Source organism: Fringilla coelebs (assembly GCF_963513975.1).
Source record: "Fringilla coelebs genome assembly, chromosome: 10".
NCBI classification, from domain to species: domain Eukaryota; kingdom Metazoa; phylum Chordata; class Aves; order Passeriformes; family Fringillidae; genus Fringilla; species Fringilla coelebs.
In genome coordinates, this window is record NC_140036.1 from 6,232,585 (window position 1) to 6,257,834 (window position 25,250).

General features: G+C 41.2%; 1 protein-coding gene across 2 annotated transcripts in view; it reads right to left on the minus strand.

Moving 5' to 3' along the window:
* Positions 1-25,250, minus strand: part of STAG1 (STAG1 cohesin complex component) — a 152,712-nt gene that overhangs the window by 18,784 nt on the left and 108,678 nt on the right. For both annotated transcript variants that reach the window (XM_084212629.1, XM_084212628.1), the window contains 11 exons: positions 22,888-22,967; positions 21,052-21,159; positions 18,696-18,810; positions 16,484-16,601; positions 15,288-15,391; positions 12,394-12,486; positions 12,180-12,269; positions 11,797-12,000; positions 10,510-10,580; positions 7,427-7,514; positions 6,035-6,115 (listed from right to left, as the gene is read on the minus strand). In XM_084212629.1, the coding sequence (XP_084068755.1) occupies positions 6,035-6,115; positions 7,427-7,514; positions 10,510-10,580; positions 11,797-12,000; positions 12,180-12,269; positions 12,394-12,486; positions 15,288-15,391; positions 16,484-16,601; positions 18,696-18,810; positions 21,052-21,159; positions 22,888-22,967 (1,152 nt within the window). The remainder of the gene's footprint in view (positions 1-6,034; positions 6,116-7,426; positions 7,515-10,509; positions 10,581-11,796; positions 12,001-12,179; positions 12,270-12,393; positions 12,487-15,287; positions 15,392-16,483; positions 16,602-18,695; positions 18,811-21,051; positions 21,160-22,887; positions 22,968-25,250) is intronic.

Here is a 25,250-nt window from a genome sequence, read left to right on the forward strand (position 1 = left end):
CTTCCAATGGTGTGAGTGGGATTTGCTGATATGGACCTCAAGGTCTGTGCACTCCCTCACCTTCCTATTCCTGAGCAGTTTTTCTCTGATGATGCAGCCATGCTGCCACTGCATTACCCTGCCATTACAGAATCTCTAAGACAGTTCTGCTCTGTTCTAATCCATAACTTGTCATCAATCACCCCTCTTTTTTTCCTGAATATAAACCTTCCATTTGGCAGCATTAAGATGCTTCTTTTAAAAAAATTTAAATTGTGTTTTATTCGCCAGTTGATCTATATCATTCCCATTTTCAGGGCCTTCCCAGATGACTGATAAAAATGACCCTTTTTTAGGAGAGAACAGATCTCTGCCAGAACGCATCAGAAACTATTCCATTGTGCAAGGATTGCTCACCTACAATTATTCTTTAATATATGGATCAGTTTTGAGCTATTGAATATGAGTTACATTAAATCCAAACATGCACCACCTAAAATGCAATGTGCTAATAAAGTCTTAGAGACACTGGTGTTTCAACTGATTTTCTTCTCAGTCAAAAAGGCAATCTTGTCAACAAGAAATTGATGTGTTTCTTCCAATCTTAGCTGTTGGCCCTTCAACCTTGTACCAACTGTATTTTCTGTCTCCCACTCCAAGATTCTACACAGGACTGATGCCAGGCTTAACTGTTCCACAATCACCTGTTTTACCCCTTCAAGCACTGGGATTACAATCACCTTCCTGCTTTCTACTTTCTATTGCAATTACCTTACATTTAGATGTTTATGAATTCAACAGAGAAACTAAAACCCACGAAAATACCTACATACACGTTAAAAAGGGAATGATTGTGTGTCCCATTTTTCTTTCTGTCAAAGTGACTAACAAGCAGGTACATGCTATTTATTACCCTCCCTCCTGACAGCATAGCATGATACAGATTCACATTGCAAAGCTACAGACAGCAGGAGAAAGCCCAGCTGAACGGTGCAATGAAGCCATCTGGAACTCTTCTGAGCTTGGAGAAATCCCCAGACTACTGAAGAGTGGGGATTTTTTTCAACAGAGAAAATGAGAAGAAAAAAAAAAAGAAATAGATTTCCAAGTCTTTGAGCATTCTGAGGTGCACAGCCCAGGCTCTTGAGGCGTGAGTATCTGATCTGCCTTCAGCAGAAAAGCTGATATGAAACCATTTTATCATTCTGTTGGCTGTTAGGCAAAACCATGGGGTCACAACTCTGCAATTTAACTGCTCCATGGCAGGAACAAGAACAAGCTGCTGAGAGCAAGGACTGGAGTCTGTGCCACCACCCAAATGCAAACCCAGGTGCTCAAAAGACTCATGTCTACAATTCTTCAGGTACTTTCTAGCTTTGAATTAAAGCTTGTTTTTTCCATTGAAGTAATTTTAAAATGCTGTGCTTTTGCTATGTTCATCACACAAAGCCCATCCTCTTCTCCCTATGTGCTCACTGCTTTTCCTCTAATGTATTTATTATTTGCAGTGTTAACTTCAACTTCACAGGGCTGAAGAACCCTCAGCTTCCACTCCAACTGTGGAAAATGGTCCCAACCTTTTGTACCTTGTGATTTTTTTCTTCCCTATAACTTTTTCTGCTTTCTGCCATCATGGCCACATAAATATGAAAAGTCACCAAGTCACCACATAGTTCTTTAAACCCCTTTTTAAATCGGGTCTCCTAAGTCCTCAGCCCACCAATCACACTCTAATAGCCAAGCATTTGGCTACTCTGGCTGCTGCTTACTCACAACTGGCTGACCTCTGTCTTGCCTCTCAATGTTTGCTCTAGTCATGCTTTATTTTTACTGTTCTAAGTTTTAGGACTCTATTGTTCTGCAAGTACTTCCTTCTCAGTACATACAGTGCACAGTCCAATGTCCTGGGTACCTGGGACACAGCTGAAGAAATCCAGGTGGAAACAGGTGTCTGCTCTAATCCCCAGGTCTCCTGCCTCAGGGATGTACCTGCTCCCCCAGACTGACAGATGAGAGAACTCCAGGGGAGAAATTACCAGTTTCCCTTGGAACCACCCTCAAACCCCTTTCTACCTGAGGAGGAGTTTTCCTCCAGGCTGCAACAGGCTGCTCCCACAAGCTAAGGAGGATGAGCTTTCCCCCAGGACAGTGCTGGTTACCCCAAAGAGCACCACTTTGCACAAACAGCCCCACAGCCTCAGCCTCCACTGAATATGGACAGAGGGAGACCAAAGGCTACATCAGACTGTGGATATTTCAAGGTTTACACATTTCATTCTTCTCTGCTGCAGCCTTCCTTTCAGTAATCAATTTTTCCTTTCAGATTTTAGACACCAAGATGACTCCACAGGACACCCTCCTCTCCACAGGCTAGCTTGATAAAGTGTTTCAAAATAACTCTGCCCCAAATCTCTGCTGTATTTAACTGGTAAAATCTTTGTTGTTGGGCAGAAAATTTGGACTTTCTTAATATTCCAAATAATCAAGAATTATGACCCTCCTGCTAAAATGCCTTTGATACATTTTTATGCTGATATGGATCTATTTACAAATGATATTGAACAGTGAGGAGCACCTCAACCCCTGGTAACAGCCTGGAGAAACAAGAGCTGTTTGTGTATAACTTGGGGAGGGGACTTCAGTAACCTGTGACCAGCTGAAGGGCAAGTTTGGAATTTGTAGGTGTTCATTAACATTATAGACGTGTCCAGTATTCTGGTCCTGTATTCTGTAGAGCTGATAGTTATCCTGGAGCTGTGTGGCACTGGCTGTAGGTCAATTATGTGCTGTTAATAAATCAATGAGCTGATTTGATCCTAATGAGATTTAAACCACAAGAGTTGAGTTTTTCCCTGCCACACCTGGAGGCTCCAGTCCAAAACAGCTGGATCAGGCAGGGAGCCGTGATCCAGAACGTGTCCAGCAGCTGTAATATGAGGTATCCCTCACACAGAATGTGCCCTGGCTTGGCCATAATGCCCAGGACAGCTCCCAAACAAGGGCAATTCTCTCAGGACAGAACTGTATTTTGGAAGCCATCTGAACACCAGACAAAAATTAACTTCATTCCAAAATGACTCTGTTCCCAGTGTATGCCTGTGGTTATCCAGTATGACTCCACCACAGCATCAATACAAGATACAAAAATTACCAAGCAATTCTGAACTGTAGCCAAATAATTCACTATGAAGGAAACCTTACCAGAATTCCCCATCCCACCTGCAAACTCCCTGCAATAAAAGGTGCCCCTGATGGATATAAAGCACACATGAAACAACAGATGTAAAACTTGCCAAGATACTTGTTTCCATCTTTTATTCCTGTACTTACAACTCCAAAATGTTCATATACTTTATCCTGTACACTGACTGCCTAAATGGGACCTCATGAGGTGAAACAGAGCAGCTACTACTGCCAGCATGAGGTCACACAAATGACCCAGCTGGCAGCAGATGAACATTTCTTACAAATCAATCCCTCCATCTCTGAACTCTCAGCCTGACTGTTCAAGGAAAAGCTCAAAGATCATCTTTGAAACATGAGCCTGAGAACAAAAATTCATAAATCTATGGGACATAGAAAAACAAAGACTTAAGATTAGTTTTATGACATATTATAAATTCTCTTCTCTCCATTTTCATCCTTTCAACTTCCTTCCTTTCCCACTAAAATTCTCTGGACTCTGTTACTGCCTCTCCCCTCCCTGCTCTCACCCCTCCTCTACAGGTACCAAGGACCTTTTGCTCCCCTGTCAGAGTTTACCTGATTTGTATCTAAATAGAAACCAAGCAATTGCTTTGAGCTGGTCTTTTGCTTTGTAATCTTCTGCTTTTATCTCAAACCTGAAAGGCTTGTGAGCCCAAAAGCCTCTCAACTTCTGGCAGCTCTATCCATTGGTCTACTAAAGATGCCACATGGGGCTACACACCATCCCCCCTCTCTGCCCTGAGATCATCATAGAAACAGCAAAGTAGCCCTAGAAACCTGCATGGACCTACATATTAAATTGCTGTGCCAGAAATGTTGCTGTAAAAGCCTGAATACTTCAAAAATACCATGAAATAAATGGTTTTAATTCTGAGATGCTTCTGTTAATGCCTTTGTCTACCTAAACCTTTCAAGTTTAGGTAGACAAAGATGCCCTTTAATGTCTACCAATTTCTAAGCCTAAATAATGACTTATAAACCAGCCAAAATGATTTCCCAATGGATGAAATGCCAGATACAGTGCAGATCAGATCTATTTTCACAGTGAACAAACTAGAGTGGAAAGTTTGATAGCAAAGTGCTCCAGCTACAGCAGGTCTGTGGTTGTCTCTTTGCCCTCAGCTGAGGCTGCTACCACTCTGAAGAGCTGCAGGGCATTAATGCTGGAACTAAGCATGCACAAAACTCATTTTGTAGAGGCTGGGGTGGAACCCCAAACAAGAAATTGCTAAGAGTTCTCTAGGTGACAGTTATTATGATTTTCATGGGGCAAAGCCAAACTGACTTCTGTTTGGCATGGCCATTCTGGGGTGACCCTTTGGAGGTCTTTTCCTTCCCACTCCTATGAACTATGTTATGTTGTAACTATGTCATGAATCACAGCATGATTAGAACTACAGGAGAGATTAAAGCTCTTCTGCAATCACCTCATAAAATATCTCATGCAAACACATCCTATTTTGAAAAAGTAGGCAAAGCCATACAGTTGCACTTAGCTTGTCTGTAAGAAAATCTCAACCACTGAAATAAATAAAAGTCTTTTTCTCTTTCAGTTGAATTTGGCCATCGTGGTCACACTGTAACAGCAGCCACATGAATGCCTGGACACCAAAATGCAAAGTTTATACCTGTTCCATGCAGAGAGAGGCTGTAAGTTAATCTCCAGCTGGAAGTTACAGTTAAGTACATTTCTTTTGCTGTAACTGAGACACAAGGAAACATGAAGCTTTTTCCCAGCAATGCTGACAGCTATCCCTGCACCACCTGTGCTATACTGCAGTAATTTATTGTACTTTGTTCCAAAAAATGGAGAAATGCAGCGATGGGTGATGAGAATTTCCCAAACACTCCTTTGTGCCTGGGCATTTGGCCCCAGGGCTGCTGGAGTCCTCAACAGTGGGTGAGAACCCCAGCACCAGCCAGCACCCCAGAGCAAGTGGGGAACACTGAATAAAGGTGTGGCAGACAGTGCCCAGGTGCTCTGAGCACTCGGTTCCACAGGAACCAGCAGCACATGCATGCTAGTGAGAAAGAGGGCGAGAGGGGGAAATGGGAACAAAAGCCAGAATAAAGAAAAACAATTATTCCTTTCTTTCTAGTAGCTATTTTTAAATGTTAATGTCAGTATTCAAAACAACTCAAAGAATTTACTATGTATTTTAATCATTTTTCTATGCATAAAATGCTTATTTGAGTAGCACTTCAATATAACATCTTTACCTTTTGGATACTGATGGAGAAGTACATTTATTACTTCTGTTTTCATGTCATTTTAATTTGATGTATTACTTTTGAAAAAGCTCGGAAAAAACAGGATACTGGCCTCTGACTGAAAAAAGATCTAAGGAAAGGTCCTGGAAAAGTCACATGTCCCCTTGTCCTGACCATACTTTGTGTGCATTTGCTTTTTATTAGCAATTGTTACTTCCAGTGCCCTGCCATTTCTATTGCAACATAAAGGGTGTAATTAGAGAGTAAGCAAAGTAACTTATCACATCAAGATTAAGCTATCTGTGCTCTACAGATCAACAGTATTGCTCACAACTGTTCATGTCAACATTCCTTATCAGCCATGCAAACTGCAGCCCTCACATTAAAGTGTGTAAATTATCCTCAGCAATAAAAATATAATAATCAGCTGCTATAAAATCCTGATAAAAACTATTTACATTGCTTAGACATATGCATGATGTTAAATAGATCCTGAAACACGGAACAAATCTGAACATCAACATTTTATACGTTACAAATGATGGCAAGAATGGAAGTTACAAAGAAATCAAGTGTAACACTTTCTAGGTAAGTTGTGTCCTGTCAGTAAAATCTGTTTGTTCAAATTGCCACTTACTTTGGAAGGGGAGCCCTCAGTGATTTTCACCAGCTGCCAGAGAATAGAGTAGTGGGAACACTGCAGGGCCTGGACAACGATCTGTAACACAAGAACACACAGAATCTCAGCATGCTGCTAACAGCAGGCACAGCAGGAAGTGTATGGAAAATCTATCAGGCATTTTGTGGTGAAAAGACAGGAGCAGCTCTTAGCACTTTTTATGTTCAAGGGTATCAAGGTTTTCCTTTGTTGGTTTGGTGCAATAAGAAATCAGCCTAGCAGAGGCAAAAAAATACTGTGTAAATGCTGGGAAACACCAGAAAACTGCACAGGGGTACAGCAGGAGAGGGTGTCACAGTGTGACAGAAGTACAACCCAACACCTACATCTCCCAGGTCAAAAGCATCTGTTGCAATATCTCTATACCTGGCTTCACTATTAAAGAGCATGGAAATCTGTTCCACTGGCAAATGAACATGTAGTCCATTTGCTAAAAAAAAGGGAGAAAATACAACTTGTCCCATGGAGAAGACCAGGGTCAAATCCCTGGTGCCCAGAAGAGCATCCACAGTGTCTCCTGAACAGCTCAAACCCAGAGGAGGCGCACTAACTGTCAAACTCCTCAGGGTGGCCTGCAGGAAGAAATGCTGAGCAGAGCTCAGATTTCAGGACCTTTCCCCTAAAATCTTATGGAGGCATTTGGAGAGCCACACAGTGTCAGACCCAGAAATTGAGGACGGCTGGCAGCTGCATGGACAGGTTTTATCTGTCAGCCCTGTCCCTGCAGGTAGCACAACTCCAGCATGAAGCAGCAAGTGCAGAGAGAGGACTTTCACACACCGTGTGGCAATACCTCCTCTTGGGGTCCTTTCTGCAAAATTCTTATTCAGAATTTAATAGGAATTTCTTTTATCTAAATGAAGCTGAGTTAGAATTAACAACTGGCTTCTAAATGAAACCAAATCAAAACTTAAAATGTTTAAATGAAGTAGGAATTCTGCAGTTCAAACAGGAATCACAGGAGAATATGAGATGGCTCCTGTGCTCATCCATGAGAAACCAAAACTCAGCACTGAGGAAATAAAGTCCAAGATGTGCTCACTGAAGAACTCCACTAGGATGTTCTAGTTTTCAGGTTTTCATAAGCTTTCATCTTACCTTCAATGCACAATAATAATTTGTGATCATTCTAATTGCAGCCAAGGCTTACAACGTTGGGTTTCAATGTAAACATCAGGATTGATGCACTGCTTTTCAGAGTCAGGAACATCAGCTATTTCCAACTTCACAGATGAGAAAGGTGAAGGAAGGAGCTCAAAAATCACACATGGAACTTTTGAATTCTGTACAAGCAGACTGTTTAGAACCTCAGACACCCCAGTGATGCAGTGCAGGTGCTGTTAAGGGTACCTGTTCTGGCATAGCTCCGTGTTCAATTCCAGTTCTCAGCAATCTATAGCAGTTACTGAACAGATCCCATTTGGTCAGATCATGAGCACTGGAACGAGAGAAAATCAAGAGGGATTAATTGTGTTCCTCAGAACCCCAAGCCCAGAGAGCTTTGCTGGTTTCCACAGCTGACCAAGCAGCTGCACAGCAGCTCACTCCATGCTAAAAGCACAGGTCAGGCTTTCTGATAATACAGGAAAAATGTTTTACTACATGGGATTTTTTTTAGGGAGGAGATAAACTCTCTCCATACCATACACCTATAAAGGCTACTTAAGCATAGCAGCTCTTTCTCTCTCTAAGTTATCTTTCCTCTTTTGGAAACATTGACAGAACTCTAGAAAACCCTTCCCTGGCATTGCAGCAGAAGCTACAGCCAAGCTCTATCAATATCTACTGAATAAAAATGGCTTTAGGCAAAATGAAGTTGTATATTTTTCTACTGTCTCATTTAGAAAAAAATAATACACATGACCACTAGATAGAAATACCCTGAATATCTGAAGTGAGACACATGGACATGAGATAGAGATGGCGGCTGCCACCCCACTCACTGCTCCACATTTCAGTTGCACCAACCTGATTTCATCAGTGAGAGGAATAAAAATGACATTAGGGACAAATACTCTGTAAGGCTGCAGCCTTACAGACCTCAACAGCTCATGAAATGGCTTGTTAATAGAGAAGTGAGAAATATAGAAGAAACTGAAAAATATCAGGTTGCCTGAAAGACAAAAATACTCTCTCAGCAAGTAAGTTTAGGTTTAAAACATTTTTCTGCGGTGAAAATAAACTGAGATAATTTGAAACAGTTTATAATATGTCTATAAAAGAGCAAGCCAGCTCAGAATAATCAGAAACTTGCTGATTGATATGCTCACCTGGAAGGAGGGATACTGAGACTGAATTGGGAGTCTCAACTGGATGCAGCAGCCTTTTGCATCTGACTCATCCCAGCACCTGGATCACCCAGCCAAGCTCACTCCTCCCACCCCTGTTCCTGCCCTGGGTCAAACCATTAACTGCCCTGCTCAGCCAGAGGGAAAAACTCCCTAGTTCCAAAAGGGACAGAGGCTGAACTCAGCACTGGCAATGCCCAGGTCTTTTTGGAAGCCCTGCCATGAAACACCACCCATGGTGGAGCGTGCTACCCCTGGAAAATGTCAAAATGTCACTGGTAAGAGCTTCACAGAAAACCATCAGAGTGCCCTGTGCACTCCAGGGCTGGGCCATTAAAGCCAAGGTGCACCTTAACTTCCAGTTCAAATCCACTAACAGAAGAATAGGAAAACTTAAAAAAAATACTGGAACTAAAAGTGTAAAAAGTGCAAAAATATTTTGCGGGCTTAGATGGTCTTTGAGATACTAAAATAAAATGTTTCATAGATAAATTAGAGGCTGCCAGAGAGCTGCCTCTGACTGGAGATATTAAGCACAGAGATGCTGCTTCCATAAATCACAGGGTTGCCAGCAAGGCAGAGTGGTACTTCCTTAATTACAGCACTGTAATTAAAGCAGTAAAGTCTCCTTGGTGTGCAGAGGCAGGTACCTGCACAGATTATCCTACAGAGAATATGAAATGAAAAACTGTCTCATTCCTGCCTTTTCAGTTCAGAAACTCCCCATCAGGCAGCCAGCACAGGGGCCATGTCCTCACAGCTGGGGATACTCAGCTCCCTGCCCTCTGCCTCACAGCTGAGCTCAGGAAGGGCTCTTCAGCTTCCAGAGCTGAAAAATTCTAACTATGTACAACTTACACACAGCCTTTCAATTGAAACTTTCTTAAAGCAGAGCTTCCACATTACAGTTAGGCATATTCTGGTACCTCTTTATCTCTTTTGAGCTACTTAGCCATCAAAACCAGAGTTATAAAGGCATCTTGGACACCACATAATTCTCTACAGAGATTCAGGAAGAAAATTCACACAATACAGAATTTTCCCTTAGTTCCTTCCATGTCAGACTCTTCATGGATTTCAATAAACAAGTTCCAGTATTTCATCCAAGGTTGATTCTTTTAATTCTTATGGACAGCCCTGTCTGCTGGAGCACATTTTTGCCAGACAAGAGGTAGGTGAAGTAAAGGTACCAGTTTCATGGTGTTTCTCAAATGTGGCATAAAACAGCTTAGAAAAGTTTATTTTCCAAGAAGTGCCCTTTCCACCCATCAAACTGCTTCACTTCTTCAAGATGCACAAAGAGAGGGAAGCTGTACCTCAGGCTTTGAGCAGCTGTGCTACTGATACAGTCTGATTTCTCTAATGAGGTTTCATTTAGCATCACTCCTACACTGCGATAAGGAAGAAATTATTTGTGGCTCTCTGCCACCTGCACATGATGCTTTCTCTCATGCTCACTGGGAGCAAGTGCTTCCTGCAGTTAGAGGGAAGATCAGGCCTTTGTGCTGTGCTCCAGAATTCACAGTTCCAGTGAAGTTCTCCAGGTTGCTCTGCACATGCTGAGGATGCCCATAGGTCTGAGAGCAGCAGGAACCTGAAAAGCTCATTTGTGCCTGGTGAGGGAGATTCTGTGCAATCCACACAGGAAAATTTGGCGAACATTCAACTGTAGGAAGAAAATGCATCTTCCAGGCTCTCATCATAAACTATTAATTATTATCTTTACTACTACTAATTAATTCTATAATTTTGAGGAGAAGTACCTCAAAGGCATTGAGAAACAGCTTCCTGTAGGCTCCCTAAGCTGAGCCCAAAGCACAGGTTTGTGGCAGAAAGTGTCCCTTGTGACCTGACAGTGCCATACAGGGGAGCAGAACCTGTAGTAATTTACTCATGGGTGTAAGAGCACTGGGTGCAAGGGAGAGGTGCCACTTGCAAATCCCATCTGCAAAGGTCATGGCATGAACTGAGCAAGGACCCAGATCAACCCAAACACTTCTACTGACAAACACCACCAGTCACTCCTCCATCTCCACTTCAGATTTCAGGCCATGTGCTTTCTCATTTCCCCACACCTGACACTGCTGATATTTGCTGAAAGGATAAAATTAACATCACAAATTTGTGAGGGAAGACACCACCTACTTGTGAAAAGATGTCAACCTCTTCAGTGTGGAGAGCACATTGTATATGTCATCATCATCAGCTTCTTCTCCCTGCAAGGGAAAGGCAATCCATGAGGAGAGCCCAGCAATTCAGCCCAGCATATTACTGCAAGGCAGGAGCAACTTCTTATGGGTTTATTCTGATACCAAAACTGTCTCCAAAATTTCCAGTGACTTTTATGTAGATTCCATAATATTTAAGCAGCCACTGCACAGCACTAAAAAACAAGCAAGATCATCTGACAATATTCAGCATTATCACTGTATTATTATCCAAACCTGTATCCTTTAGCAATAGAAATTATTCCCAAGACCAAAATCTCCGAGTTCTATCTTATTTTATAAAAAAGACTGAACCACCAGCTTTAATCACTAGCTGATGAACATGCTACAGCACAACTTTAGATTGTTCTGTAAACTAAACAGCAAATTCCCTTAGTGAATCAAGTGAAAATAAGGTATTTCCAGCAATTTTTCCAGCAATTTTCTAAAATAAGAAATCCACTTGCAACAATTCTTCTTCTCCATCTCACTTTGATAATTTCTTTTCCATCTAAAAACCTAACAATTAAAACATCTTCCTGCCTTTAGATGCAATTGTCAATCAATGTTTCTCTCATTATCAGCCCAGATAATTGCTTAGGCACCAGTATGCAATTTTAAAAAATTAAAATGTCTTTAAAATGATGAAATAGATTTATTTTAATAAATTATTCAAACAAATATCACTTTAAAAAGAGTATCACAAAGGCCATAATTTTAAATCCTTGCTACTGCTCTTCTCATTCTTCCAGGTTTCAGACCTGTATCTTTTATTCTTTCCAGGGCTCTCTTAATATGCCATTATACATATTTTCTTAAATCCTCTCTTCTATTCAAAGCATAACCCAATCTTGATTTTGCTGCTTACATATGCATCTGGGACTATGGGAATCACTAAAAAAACTAATGTAAATAAACTTCCTCTACATTTTTCATCATCTTTCACCCATTCATCCACTTAATTCATTATGTGGACTGTTTTAATACTCAACTAAATTTTTAGAAGCAGGATCGTCCCACAGTCTTGTTTTATACCACCAATGATTTGAAGGCTTAATGGCTACTGTAAGGGACTTTCCACAGGGAGAAGTGGCTCCAAATAGTTATGAAATAGCTGCTGCTGCACTATATCTTCAGATGGGTCATTTCATGGCTTGCCAAGAAATTTTTTCTGTAGCCTATCCTACCATATTTTAGGAAGTTCAACAATTTTAAGAAAACAAACCTCCTGCAGTAGATCCTCAACAGAATGGTTAAATCGATCCACAAATTCATCAATAAGTTGGCTGTGGGCTATGTCAACTCTGTTCTGGATGGTGTATTCCTCACTGCAGAGGATGCTGTAGGTTTTGCTGCAGGCTTCCAAAACATCTGATTCCACATGCTTTTCCACAACAAACTTAATCTGCTTCAGTAAGGCATCCAGATGCTGCAGAGCAGAAAAGAACTTCAGCTTTCCCCTCAATGGGACAATGACACTGAGCAAAGCCACTGCCAGAACACCCAACCAAGGCTGCATTGCTCACGTGCCAAACAAGGCACAGCACTGTGGGCCTGAACAGGGGTCACACCTGGGAGCAGCCACACTTCCTGCCCAAGGCACAATACCTTTTCCATTCTGCCTGTGCTGTAGATTTCCAGGTCAAAGTACTGAGGGATTTGCAGGAGGTTTGCAACCTTCTCGGCATCAGCAGAATACTAGAACATCATGGCAACAAAACAAACAACAGGGAAGTAAAAATAAACTCCTGCACTGCAGACTGAGAAAGTTTAAAGACAGCTGTAAATCCCAGTGAAAGATTTATTTTGTTGAAAACAGTACCTTTGATAGCAGCATGGGAAGTGCAATAATGAAATGCTCAGTCAATTTATTTCTGTCGTCTATCTGAGTTTTTCTTTCTTTTGCTGTCAAGACCTGGAAGTGATCAAACATAACTACAGTAAATACATTTTCTGCATATAGCATTCATTAACTGTCTAATCATTGTATTACAAACAAAAACTCATGCAAGTGTATTTTTTAATAAATCAAATGAGGAGGGAATAAAAAACTCAAAACGCATTTGGGCTGAAAAGTGATTAAAGAGGGAGAACTGTGTGTCCTAAGCAGCTGTGATTGAAAAGGAAAATACTGTATGACCCAGTATGACATTTTCTCCACACATCAACATCTTTTTAGGATTGAAATTCAAATATAACCCCAGTCAGTGGAATTTTTGCTACTGCTTCCAACTGTACTGAACTCTGGCTTTCACACATTAAACCAAGCGTTAATCTAAGACCTCAGGGCAAACTGAAGTATAATTAAGAAAACCAAAACCAAACCACACTGTAACAATGATTTTCATTAGCAGATTCATGGCCTCCTCTCTAAATGGAATGGAATTCTCAGTGAGAATGTACATCCAAGTTCACAGCGAGGTACTGAAGCACTAATGCTGTCAGAACAAAACCCCCTTGAACAGAGAGACAATAATCAAACCAGCATGCTTCAGCAAAGCTTAGATCTGGCTTCCTGGCTTTAGGAAAGAAATGAATACTTTTGAGAACAAATTATGATAATAAAATACTCAAGCTAGCTAATGATTCCCATGTAGTCAATCAGCCAGACTGCACAGTAAGGGTTACAAGCTAAAGCCAGAGAAGAAACTATTTCATAAGAAGGTGAGTGCTTAATTAGAAATCTGTTCCCGTTTCAACTCAGAGAAGTTGTTGGTGGGATCGTGAGACAGGATGCATCTCCAGGGACGAGGCAGAGAACCCTGCAGTTACCATCCCACAACTCATTATCTAAGTGAGAAGAAGCAAAAGCTAAGTGTCACTTCTACATGGCTCTGCAAGGCTGCAAGGGAGGAGGAGCAGCTGGACACAAGGCATGTGCTTGGATGCCAGACACTGTGCCAGCAGGAACCCAAAACAGCTGCGGAAGTGGGGGGGAATGGTCAGTGACCAGGACAAGACACTACTTGCACAGTGCAAGGTGCAGAGATGGCTCCAGGGCAGCTTCAGGCCCTGCACACACACCAGGGCAACGCCAGCCAAGCTCAGAGCAGTGCAAAACCAGGTCAGAATCCCAACCCTGACAGCCCAGTCGTGTTCTGGGGACCAAATATGGCTGTTCCCTGGCACTGAGAATTGATCTGTGTCCCCAGCATGACTTCCAGGCTCTTTTGATCATCCTTCAGAAGGTGGAATTTGTTTTACTGATCTGTTTTCTTTAGCTCCAAACACAGACATTGAAAACTTAAGACTAAGCAATTGGTTGAACTTCAGTGAATTGAGCTGTAGATCCCTTGAGAAAGAGAAAATACCTGTAAAGTTAATAATGACATAATTTAGTCCTCCAGACAGAAAATACCAACATGATTTTTTTTTTTAATTTAAAGGTCACTTTGACTGCTAGAAAGTTTTGCAGCTTGAGACAAAAAAACTTGTGCTTACAATACAGTTTTTGTAACAAAAGATAAGACATGCTTGTGTAAATTTCAGTAACTGCTTTCATGGATTCCCTCCTTAACCCTGAAATGTTTTAATAAATTAGGAATTCCTAAGAACACGCTTTATAAATTAAAGTACATAAAGCATGTTGAAACTGATGGCTTCTTGGAGCTTTTCCTGGGATGCTGTTTCTGGACATGAGACTAATCTGCTCTGGCACATAAAAAATTCAGAAGTTAAGTAACTGCATTATTTTAGCAATAGAGAATGCTAAGACTCTCCAGATTTCATCTTTATTAAATCTGTAGCTTTAACAAACTAGTTATGATTATTTAGAATGGATGCTAAAAGAAGAACCATATGTTCACATGGGTTTATTCCACTTTCATCTATCCTAAATAAGACGGGGACTACCCAAAATCAGGTGAATATGTTTAAGAAGCTGAGACTACTTTGGAACATGGATGCTGTATTTATGAAAAATACAGCTGAAAGCCTGTTATTACCCTGACCCTGTGACTTAGATTGAAGTGTTTAAAACTGCATGTCCAGCCTTAGGAATGGCTTTCCACTGGTGCTCAAACAGTCCCTATAAAATAAACTAAAGAGGCAATTTGACCAGAATGTAAAGTTCTGAACTTTTTAGGGCACTCAGTGGAAGAGGCCTAAGAGGATGGATGCCTAAAAGACACATTCAGACTGGTCCCAGTCCCACCTCTCCTGCTCAAAGCAGAGCCAGCCCAGGGGTCACACTGGGAGGATCAGAGCTTTGTCCAGTCAGGTCTCAAAAATGACCAAGCACGGAAAGGCACCAACTCCCAGTACCTGTTCCAGTGCTTAAACACCCTCATGATGAAGATCCTGTTGACTTTTCTGCAAATTTTATGTCCATATTAGCAGCACATTCGTTTTCATGGAAAACAGTCAGAGGCAGCCTGCTCTGCTCCTGAACTTCCCACTCTACTATAGGTTTAACATTAGGGGCTGATGATGTGGGTACATTACAAATATAAGGCAGGGATTTGATAAAAGGAATATCCAAAAAAAAAAAAATTTTATGCTGAAAATTTATATTGCTTAATTTGCCCATGCAAACCCCAAAATCAAACAAAAAGAAAACCAAACGTGTCCAGAAAGGGAATTTCTAATATTTTTCTTAGAAGTGTTCAGATGAAACAGCAAACACCAATTAAAAAACTCTACTGCAGGAATGTCCAAAGTGGTGTCACAAATATCCTCCCTGCTCTGGTGACAGGCAGGCACTGCAGCCCCACTCACCCTCTTGCCGGTGCCCCTGCCCACGGGGGGATGCGCCTCGGCAGCCTGGCGGATGGTGCACACCATGAGCTCGATCAGAGCGCTCTCCTGCCGGTCCGACATCGCTGCGGGGACAACAGGGCATCACTGGGGGCAAGGCAGCACCACGGGGACACGTGTGGGACAGTGGGGGAGCACACAGCAACAGGGGAGCACACAGCAGCACAAACACCACACACAAGGTACACTGTCACATTCATCGAGGCTTTCGTCTGCCTCTTTGATTTGCCATTCGCATCCTCACAAAATGGACACGGCAGAAGTGAAAGCAGCTCAGAGAAATGCAGGCTGGAGAAAAGGATCAATGAAGGGAAACATAAGGAAGATCTACAAAATAAGGGAGACTCATAGAGGGGAAACAGTGACATACAATTCACTGCCACTTCCTCATAAATTCTCTGCTCTTTGGCAAGTGCTTCTGCTCGCATTTGGAGGATCAAACCCCACTAGGCTAAGCAGAATCAATTTCCTAACGAAAATACCCCCATTGTAGGAGGGGCATACCAAAAGACCAGCGTTTGAAGCATGGACATGATGAGCACACCTTGCCAGGAACATTGATTTTTCAAACACCTAAGGCCTGGGAAGGCCCCTGAAACAGGAGAACCCTGAGGAATTATAAAGGATCTTGAATGACACTCATTAACCTTAGGACACTTTACCCCCAGTCTCCCTGGCTACTTTGTGCACCTAGATCTATTATCAGCAAAAGGACATCTGAAACTAATGGTGAAAAAATCCCCTTTGTTTTAATTCATTGTGTTCACATTGTCTGGAAAAGCCCCACATTAACTAGCATCACCCGAAGTGCTTGTTTATTCAAAACTGTATTAGCTATTTAATTTATTAAAATAGTTATTTAAACATTCAGACAAAATCAAGTTAAGACTTGAATAAACTCCCTTTAATATTAGGGAACTACAGTGCAGCACACTTGATTAAAAAACCCCTCCGGAGTATAAATAAAAAGAAAAATAGAGTACAAATTACTGCTTTTGAAGGAAAGTTCATTAAAAATAGATTAATCCAAAATCTTCAAATATGCTTTCCAAACAAACCACAACATAAAAAGATGTTTCAATATGGGTGGCAGAGGTATTTAAGGAATAATTAACAATACTGTGCAATATCAAGGAAGCACAGGGTTAAGCCAATACCTTCTTCTCCTTGGACTGGCTCCTCCAAGAGCAATTCTGTCATACATTCCCAGTCTTTCAGCAGTTCTTGAGAGCTCTCCCACAAGCTGTCCACCAAATAGGCTGCATGTTCATGCAACTAGAAAATCCAAAGCAATCATCAGTACAGCTCTTGGTATAAGCACCAGTTCTTCAACTTTCATAATCATGCAGCCACAGAGAGTGTCCTGGGCACATATGTTAGTTGGAAAGAACATTCAGTTTGAAACTAATTCAGGAAGGTTTTCTCCCAAACGAATGACACCAGTGCAATGGGGTTATGTTTTAACTGAAACAAAAGAAAACCAAACTGAGCTTCTTTTGCACAAAGCTGCCTGTTTGGGAAAAATCTTTCCCAGAGTTTTGACCCAGAAGCTGTAAACTTACCTTCTCTCATTTTCTTACTGCATTACAAAAAGGAGAGATGGTAAGGCATGAGAGCTGTAATGTATTTGTTTTGAACAAGCAATTGGTTTTCATACATGCTTCTATGTGCTCAAAAAAAGGAGCAAAAAGCCTGGTGATTTCACAGGCTATAGATTTAACTCTAAGTTCAACTGCAAAAAATGTTTTCATGTGAATTAACGCAACTGTTGTAAAGTGAGAAAAATAATCCATAGGCTTCTGCTGTTTTCTAAACTTAACTTCAACTACTACCAACAAGTAACAAGCACAACACACAGCTTGTGCTTGCCAGGGACTGACTCCTTAGCTGGAAAACATCCCTGAGTGCACAGAAGGAGGTGTCAGTACATTCCCCTCCTCTGTTTCTGACAGCTTTGGGCAAAATGTGCCAGTTACTGCTGCTGGGCAAGGTTCACTCCCTTGAATGCACCCCAGGCTGCAGTGTTACCTCGTCCCACCCACATGCAAACTCTCAATTCTCCAACTCTTTACTAAAATTGCAGTCAGGATATTCTACTTGGCTCCTAACAACTCTCTCAAAAGCAACAATAGCAAAAACTGAGAGAGAAGTGACCCTCAGGGAGCAGCATGGGAGGCACTTTGCTGATCTTGGCTTGGGGAGTGGAGCAGAGTCTCTTTTCTCCTCACAAGGACAGGCAAGGTCAGTGCTCAGTAACTCAAATCACACTCACATCTAAGGTGTCTACACTGTAAAACACAATGAACTTTACAATCTACATTTTAATGAAGCTGAAACTAAAATCCATTCAGGTGGCAGATGGAAGGACCACACAGGCAGTGACATTTTGTCCAGATTTATTTGTAGGTTTATGAGGTGTTTCTGAAAAACAAGAACACTGTACCAAAATTTTGTCCTTCCTTCTCAGCAACTCTGAGTGTTTCTTTTTATTCTCACAGTCAAGTCACTTGTTCAAGGCTTCATAACAATTAAAATAGCCAATTGTAATATCTTTACTTTTCCTTTTTACCCAAAATGTTTCTCTCCCTTCTCTAGAAAAACATTTCTGTCATTCCTTTCTTTCAATCTGCTTATTTATCAAATCAAATTAATAATTTTGAACCTTTCCCTCTCTACCTTAAGAACATCCTGTACCTGACAGTATCTTCTGAAATTTTCCTCCCTCCACCACCATTCCCTATCTCTATTACTGTTACTACATGTACCACACAGTTCCCCACAGATGCTTTCTCTATACATCATGGGCATAATCCCACTTCATGTCACCACAACTATGCTTGTTTTCCTCATCCCCCAATGTTTCCAAGATGCATCTGCATAAAGCCCTGGAAGACCTCATTTCATCTCACAGCTGACTCTGCTCTGAGTTAAGGATCTTCAGGTCCTTCCCACTCTGAGTTCATCTATGATTCTAGTCAGAATTGGAGAAATTATGCAATTTTTGTCCTGTCCTGATTCACATTATTTTACTCCACAAAGAATAACTCCAGAGGTATTCTCCTTGCCTGGTTATGTAAGCAAAGAACCATTTCCATTTGTGTGCAGCAATGCACCGTGGTAGCCACCACAGCACCAGCAATGCAGTGTGAGTACAGTGGGGACATGGACAAGTTAAATAAACCATGAAGATTTTCAGATCAATTTCCTTAATGGACAAGGAAATGGAGGGGAAGGGAAAAGGCCTTATGATATTTCTGAAAATATTAAATAAAAAGGAAAAGAAAGACAATTTATTACTGTATGTTGATAAATCACTATTTAAATTCCAGGCTTTATTAAACATTTAAAGGTTAAAAATGACTTTTTTACCTCACTTTCAAGAAAGAAAAGAACCAACATTCTAATTAGGTTTCCATTTGGGCTATTTCGCCCCCTCCTCTTTGCTAGAGCCTCTTCAGCTTGGGGATCGTGTCTGCTGAACAGCCTGAAAATAAGCAGAAGGAGCTCATGGCTATCACAACAATTCTCATTTCTGCAAGAATATGATGAGCATTCATTCTTGATATAGGAAATTTGTTCATAAAACAGTGCAAGTATCTCAAGCTATTTCTTTCAATGGAAAGAGGCTACAACCTCTGCCTGTCTGAAGAGATCAATTTGTCTTCAGTCTTTAAGTCCACAAGGCTGGAAGAATTTCACACAGGAAAAAGTTCTCCAAAACCTATTTACATTGAAGGTTTTGCACAGTTTCAAGTATTTGCATCACTTGCACAGTTTTGCATTTATAACTTATCCAGTCTTGCAGTGGAGGCAACACCTACTGCACCAGTGCACTGAGAGCTAAGGTTGTATCACTCTGGCTGGGACATGGTACAGACAAACCTGACATCCACCAAACAGCCAACCTCAGGTACCAGGAGCAGCATCAAAGATAAAACCAGCTCCTACTCATTATTTTGCGTTTAACAGGTAAGTGACACACTCTGCACTGAGTTTCCCTGATGCATGGCCCATCCCAAACTCCTCTCCAATGCTCAAATTTTCCAAGAGACCTCAGATGTGCCAGTATTAATGTTACAGCAATGACTGTTTTACTTTGTGAAGTTTGAAAGCTGTTCCTGGCTTTTACAGTAAAATCACAAAGCAGATTAACATGTGAAACACAGAATTCTGATTTCACTGCTGTAATTCACTGAAGAGAAGGACAAGTTACACACAAATGTTGTATTTTAGTTAAAAACATTACCTCATTCCCTCTGCTTATCTTAACAGATAAGCAATGAGCATCTGTGCAGGTGCTGAGATACCTTACAACCTGCACCTCAGGGATGAGCCAATGCTCCTCTGTATTTGGTGATCCTTTATATCCTCTGTACTATTAGCTTTCCTTGGCTAAGCACAGAGAGCTTGTCTGATGATTATCACAGAGAAAGTGATAGTGAAATGTATTAAATTAGGTGAGATAAATCACACCTCAAATGCCTGAAATAGATTCGAACTTCTTTAATTGGAGATTTTCGTTGCAGAAACCAAGACAAAATTAGTTAAGAATGGGACAAGCTTGTCTCCATGCTATTAGCCTTGAGACACATTTAAAGAACACAGCTTAGTACCTTGTAAAAGAAGTCAAAATGAAGTTTTGTCTTTATCCGAAGTGCACTGTGGTGCAGGTATCTCCTAATTTACCTTTGAGGCATTTTTCAAAAGTATTTTGTCACATGTTGATTAATAAAGAAATTTTAGTGTGTATTTTTAATGACAACCTAACCCTTTCCAGTAACTAATACAATGTCTTGTTGCTAATGGAAATCTGCACATATATTTTCACACATATAAACAGGTAGTGCTTGATCACAAAGCTAGAATTCCAAACATCCACCAATGAAAGCTTACAATTACAATGTGGAGTTGTAAATCCTTAATAAACCATAGAAAATTAGAGCACTAGCAAAGAAAAACAGGTGTTTTTTCTACCTGCATCTTGGCATGAAAAAATTAGATAACATGGCTTCTAATATAAATCTTCTATACATGTAATAAAAAACTCTAATGCCACAACCCAGGAGGGGAAAAAAATCAAATTCCCGCTGAACGATTTTTAACTGCAAACAATAAAAAGAAGAGGTTAACTCCTATGATGTGGCAATGCCCTTGCCAGTAACTGAGGTGGTGTGACTCACATCCCTGGAAAAGCTGGTTCATGTCCTTTGGCATAGTGAGGACATGAAAGTTGTAACCATAATGCAATATATTTTCAGGGGGGACAGTGAGTTTAGAAACAAATTTTGTAGTTATTGCTACATAAAAACCTCCCAAGTTAACAACAGAGAAATAAAATGGCTTAAAACTTGCTAAAAATTACGCCTGTTGATGTATCAGGCAGATCACCCCAGACTACAAGCCAAATATATGTATCTTATCATACAGTACCAGGAATTCAGCAAGTGCTGCAGGACTTAAACCAACTTCAGAAGTTTGTGCATCCTTTGTATATTTAACCCTCAAGGAGTTGGGAAATGTTATCTGAATTGCAGAGCAAGAAAAAAGTACATTCAGTTTCTTCCTCAGATCTTGTTTAAACAAGAGAGTAAAGTCTCTGGTTTAAATGAAATACCTGATGTGCTAAATTGGGATATTTCACTCTAATGCTTCTCTGCTTTTTGATGTTACCTCTCTAGGAAGCAGTCACAAACTTGGTCTTACTCCAGGGCAACCCAGGACTTACTTTTTGTGGAGGAATTCCCCAGCTGCTACTGCCACAGGCCGGTGTGCTGAGTATACCAGGTGATAAACATTCTCACAGTCTTCATTGGACAGAGCCTCCTCACTCCCACTGAAAGAGTCACAACAACACCTCAACTACAGCAGAGGTTTCATCTCCATCCCCTCACCTCCCACAGCTCACTTGGGACAGCTACAAGGTTGGTTCACTTCCCACAAAATCCTACATGGCGGAACAAGGACTTCAAGGACCTTTGGTTCAACTTGAAAATACAGAGGTATTTAAAGGGCCTTCAAGACTAGAATTTTCTCTGATTTCCTTCCCCCAGTTGTATTAATATAGAGATAAAATAATATTATTAAAATACCAGCATGACTGCATACAAACCTTCCCCTGCTTATTCCTTAGACCATCATACAAACTTCAATGCACATACTGCAAGATGCCAAACACTCATCAAACAGCATAAACTAAAAATCTGCAATCACAGAATCCTTTAGGTTGGGAAAGACCTCCATGCTCATTCAGTCCAACCATTCACCTGGGCCCTCTGTGTTCACTACTAATCCATGTCCCCACTTTTGAACACTTCCCTGGGCAGCCTGTCCCAGAATGTTAGCAAAAATGATATAAAAATATCAACACTGTCACAATGAGGATGTTACCTCCAACCTTGTTTAGTCTGATCCATTAGAAACATTAATGTATCAGGACTTTAAATCATTTGCCTTCATACCAGACATAATTTTAATTGGTCATTCCCCATCAGGATTGCTCCAGACACCTTTTTGGAGTTTATATCTGCCAGACTATTGCCCTGTGCTCTTTAAGGTGACCCAGACTCTCCTTGTGCTAAATACATTTAACGTTGCCTGTACTTTCAATGGGCAACCAAAAAGAAAGCAGGAACAAAAAAAAAGTACTAGGTAATTTTTGAACTTAAGACTTACTGTGTTGCCAAAAATTGCTAATAATGCAGGGAAGAGATGTGCTCTACATGTAATTTCAGATCATATTTGTTAGTTACTTTAAAAATATAACAACAGATGCAAGATTTCATGTCTTGCTAATATTACAAGGCTAATCTCTTTAAAAGAGTGACTCATAAATAAAAAGCTGAAGTCTAAACTTCTTTACTAAGGAAAGGCTAGTGCAATCTTTTGTCCAAATTCTGCATGTCCAAAAAACATTCTTCAAAATGGAGCCACTGGATATAAAATATGAAGCAAAAATTCTCTGCATCTGCTTGTAAACCAGGCATTCTTTAACACAGCTTTTAATAAATATATTATAAAAGCCTAGCAGTGCCCCTCCAGGTGCTGCTGGAGACAGGCTGGTTCCACATCAGCATGCGGGAGGATGTCTGGGGTGGTGCTTACCTCAGGGGAGCCATTGCATCCCCACATGGAAAAGCCTGGAAGCAGTCCTACCACATGACTCTTTCAGCTATGTCAGGAAATCAATCAACTCTCCCTACAGTGGATCTGTGCTACTGCTGGAGTTACTCTAGCAAGTGTAACCCACAGCCATGCATTTTGGGAGGACAGTTGTTCTGCCCTTGGCAAAAGGTAGAAATGCCCTTTGGCATTTTCCACACAATGGATGCACTAAGGTGTGGATGCCAAAACATCCACACATTTTTAAACTTTGCCTCTTATACTTCCATGAAATGAAACATCTACCTTTAGCTTCATGCCCATATCATATGTTCGGTTCACCTTCATACTAAGTGTAAAGTAGCACATTCACTTCACTACACAAGCAAAGCACTCGAGTCACTGAAATGGCAGTGGTGTAGGGAATTTTGCAAGGCAGTGCAGGGGCTGGGGCAGCACTCACTGGAGGATGAGCGTGACCAATCGAATGGCTTCCACAGCGACATCGTACTCCTTGTCCAGGGTCATGGACACAATGCGGTCCTGCAAGGCAACTCCAGGTCAGTCACAGGCACAAACACAGCAAGGCCAGCAGATGGAAAATTCTACAGGTTACAAAAGAAATACTTCTGGGGAGAAAGAGGTTTCAACTGCATGCTGACAATGAGAGCCCCTCAATATTACCCAACTTTTTAATGCGCGCCTAAGCTGTGTGCTACAACAACAGGAACAAGTGCTTCAGCAGTCCTTATCCTTGTGTGTTTGCCAGAAAGGGAGGGAGGAGGCTTGGGAGCTATGGCACTGTTCTGACTTGGATCAATTTAACAAGTCTTTCCTGAAAAGTCACATACTTGGGCTGGACAACAGGAGAAAAACTGCCCCACTTCATTCCCCTGAAACCAAATAATTTCAGAACAAGGAATGCTGCATATATAGAAACACTGTGAAGAAAAATCCCACCCGAACTCATGCACCTGCAGGTTGCCTATAAAGTTGTGATCTTTTTCCTGTCTACATCTCAAGGTTTGAAGCAGATCTCAAGAATTACACTACAGAGCATCCCCAAGAAAGTGGGGAATTCCATGTTTTGATTTTGTGTTTTCCCAAACTCCTTCTAGTGGAAACAAGCACATCATTCTCCTGTCAAATTTAATGATTTTCTGACTTTGAAGGACCCTGTAGTTATGAGAAGTCTTTTAAGGGTTTCTCTCTCCTTAGGTTCAATTTGATTACTGGCAAAAATAGCTGTGATTGGTGTATGTTGTCTTCCTATCTGGGGAGAACTTCCATCCAGCTATAAAAATGCAATATGTCTCAGTGCTCTTTGCTTGACTGAGCAAATTACTGAAGAGAAATCAGGCCATCCGAAAATAAAACCTGATTTTGCTGGCTTAACCTGCTTCAGGAAGGAGTACTCTATGACATTTTAGGATATGAAAAAATAGAAATCAGGGACTGGAAAAGAAACAAGGGAAGTATAAGGCAACAACAGTGAAAGCCACCGGAACAAGCCAGAGCAAAATAAAGGTTTTCACCTTTCTTCTCTACTATTCTATGCATTTAAGGGCTGAAGGGGAACATCAAGCAACTGATATTTATTTTGATACAGAAATTTCAGATCAGTACTTTAAAAATGCATTGTAACTGTCTCAGGTGTTACTTCCCAACAAAACCAGGTCTGCAGAGACACTTCTGTCAGTGTGACTGAAGGAGCCTCTATCAATCACTATTAAGCTCCTGGAGAATTTGATACATTTCATGTAGATCTAAACAGTTTTAAAGACTGTGAGAAGTGCATGAAGAGACCCAAAGAAACAACCTTCCACACACTCTGTTATGAACAAGACAAAAAAAAAAACCTGCCATCAACTTTTCCTAAGGTCCTGGCCAAGGCACAGCAGTAACAGCACCATAAGAAAGAACAGCCAGAGATCCTGATCTTAAATGCCTCACTAGAATTTTATGTAGTCTCTCAGAGTTTATCTTACACCTCAGGGAGGGAATCCCCTCTCCTGTCCACAGAGCAGGAGGTACCCTCTGAATCTGGAGTCCTTTGGGACTTTGAAACCAACCAAAGTGAGAAGGTTTCCTTATCCTAAAAGACTGCTCTCTCCGTTTTTCCCCAAAATTAAAATAAGCGGCATGGATGTGTCATTTTCTGCCCTGGAGCCAGCACCTCTGTGTGGTGGCACTTGCCAGCCAGGCCCCAAGAGCCTTCCCAGCAAGACCCACACCCCCAGTGCCTCTGAAGGTGTAACTTCAGTGGCTGGGCAAGTTCCAACTCCCATCTGCTCAATCTTTACAGAGATTCCTTGTGCCATTGCAAAGCAGCAGAACAGGGCACAGGCCTGGATTTTTAAGCTGAAATACTAATTCTGAGTGTCTCTGAAGATCAGTTTTCCCTTCTATATTAGGCTGCGAACGAGGCAGACTGAAGAGCCAATCTCTCCTTGTGCTCCCAGGCTGTGGAGACAGCACAGGGTGAGGGACGAGGGACTCTGGCACTGACTACAAAGGAGTTAACTCACAGCTTTTCCATATGGGGTCAGTTATGTCTGTATCAGATAGGACTTCTTGATGGAAAACAAGTCTTCTCTTTGATGGAGAAATTTTTGTTTTGATGGATGAAGCTTATTTTCCAGCATATCACCTACTCTTAGAGACCCAAATGCTGGAAAGAACAAGCATTTTTCTTTGAAAAAGGGAAAGGATCACATCCTTGTCACAGCTCTCTGGAAGGAGGTGAAATATTAACAGCTCAGCACAAGGCACTCTGGATCAAATTAATTTATTCTTTAAACAGCTAGAAGACCTCTAGAGAGATTT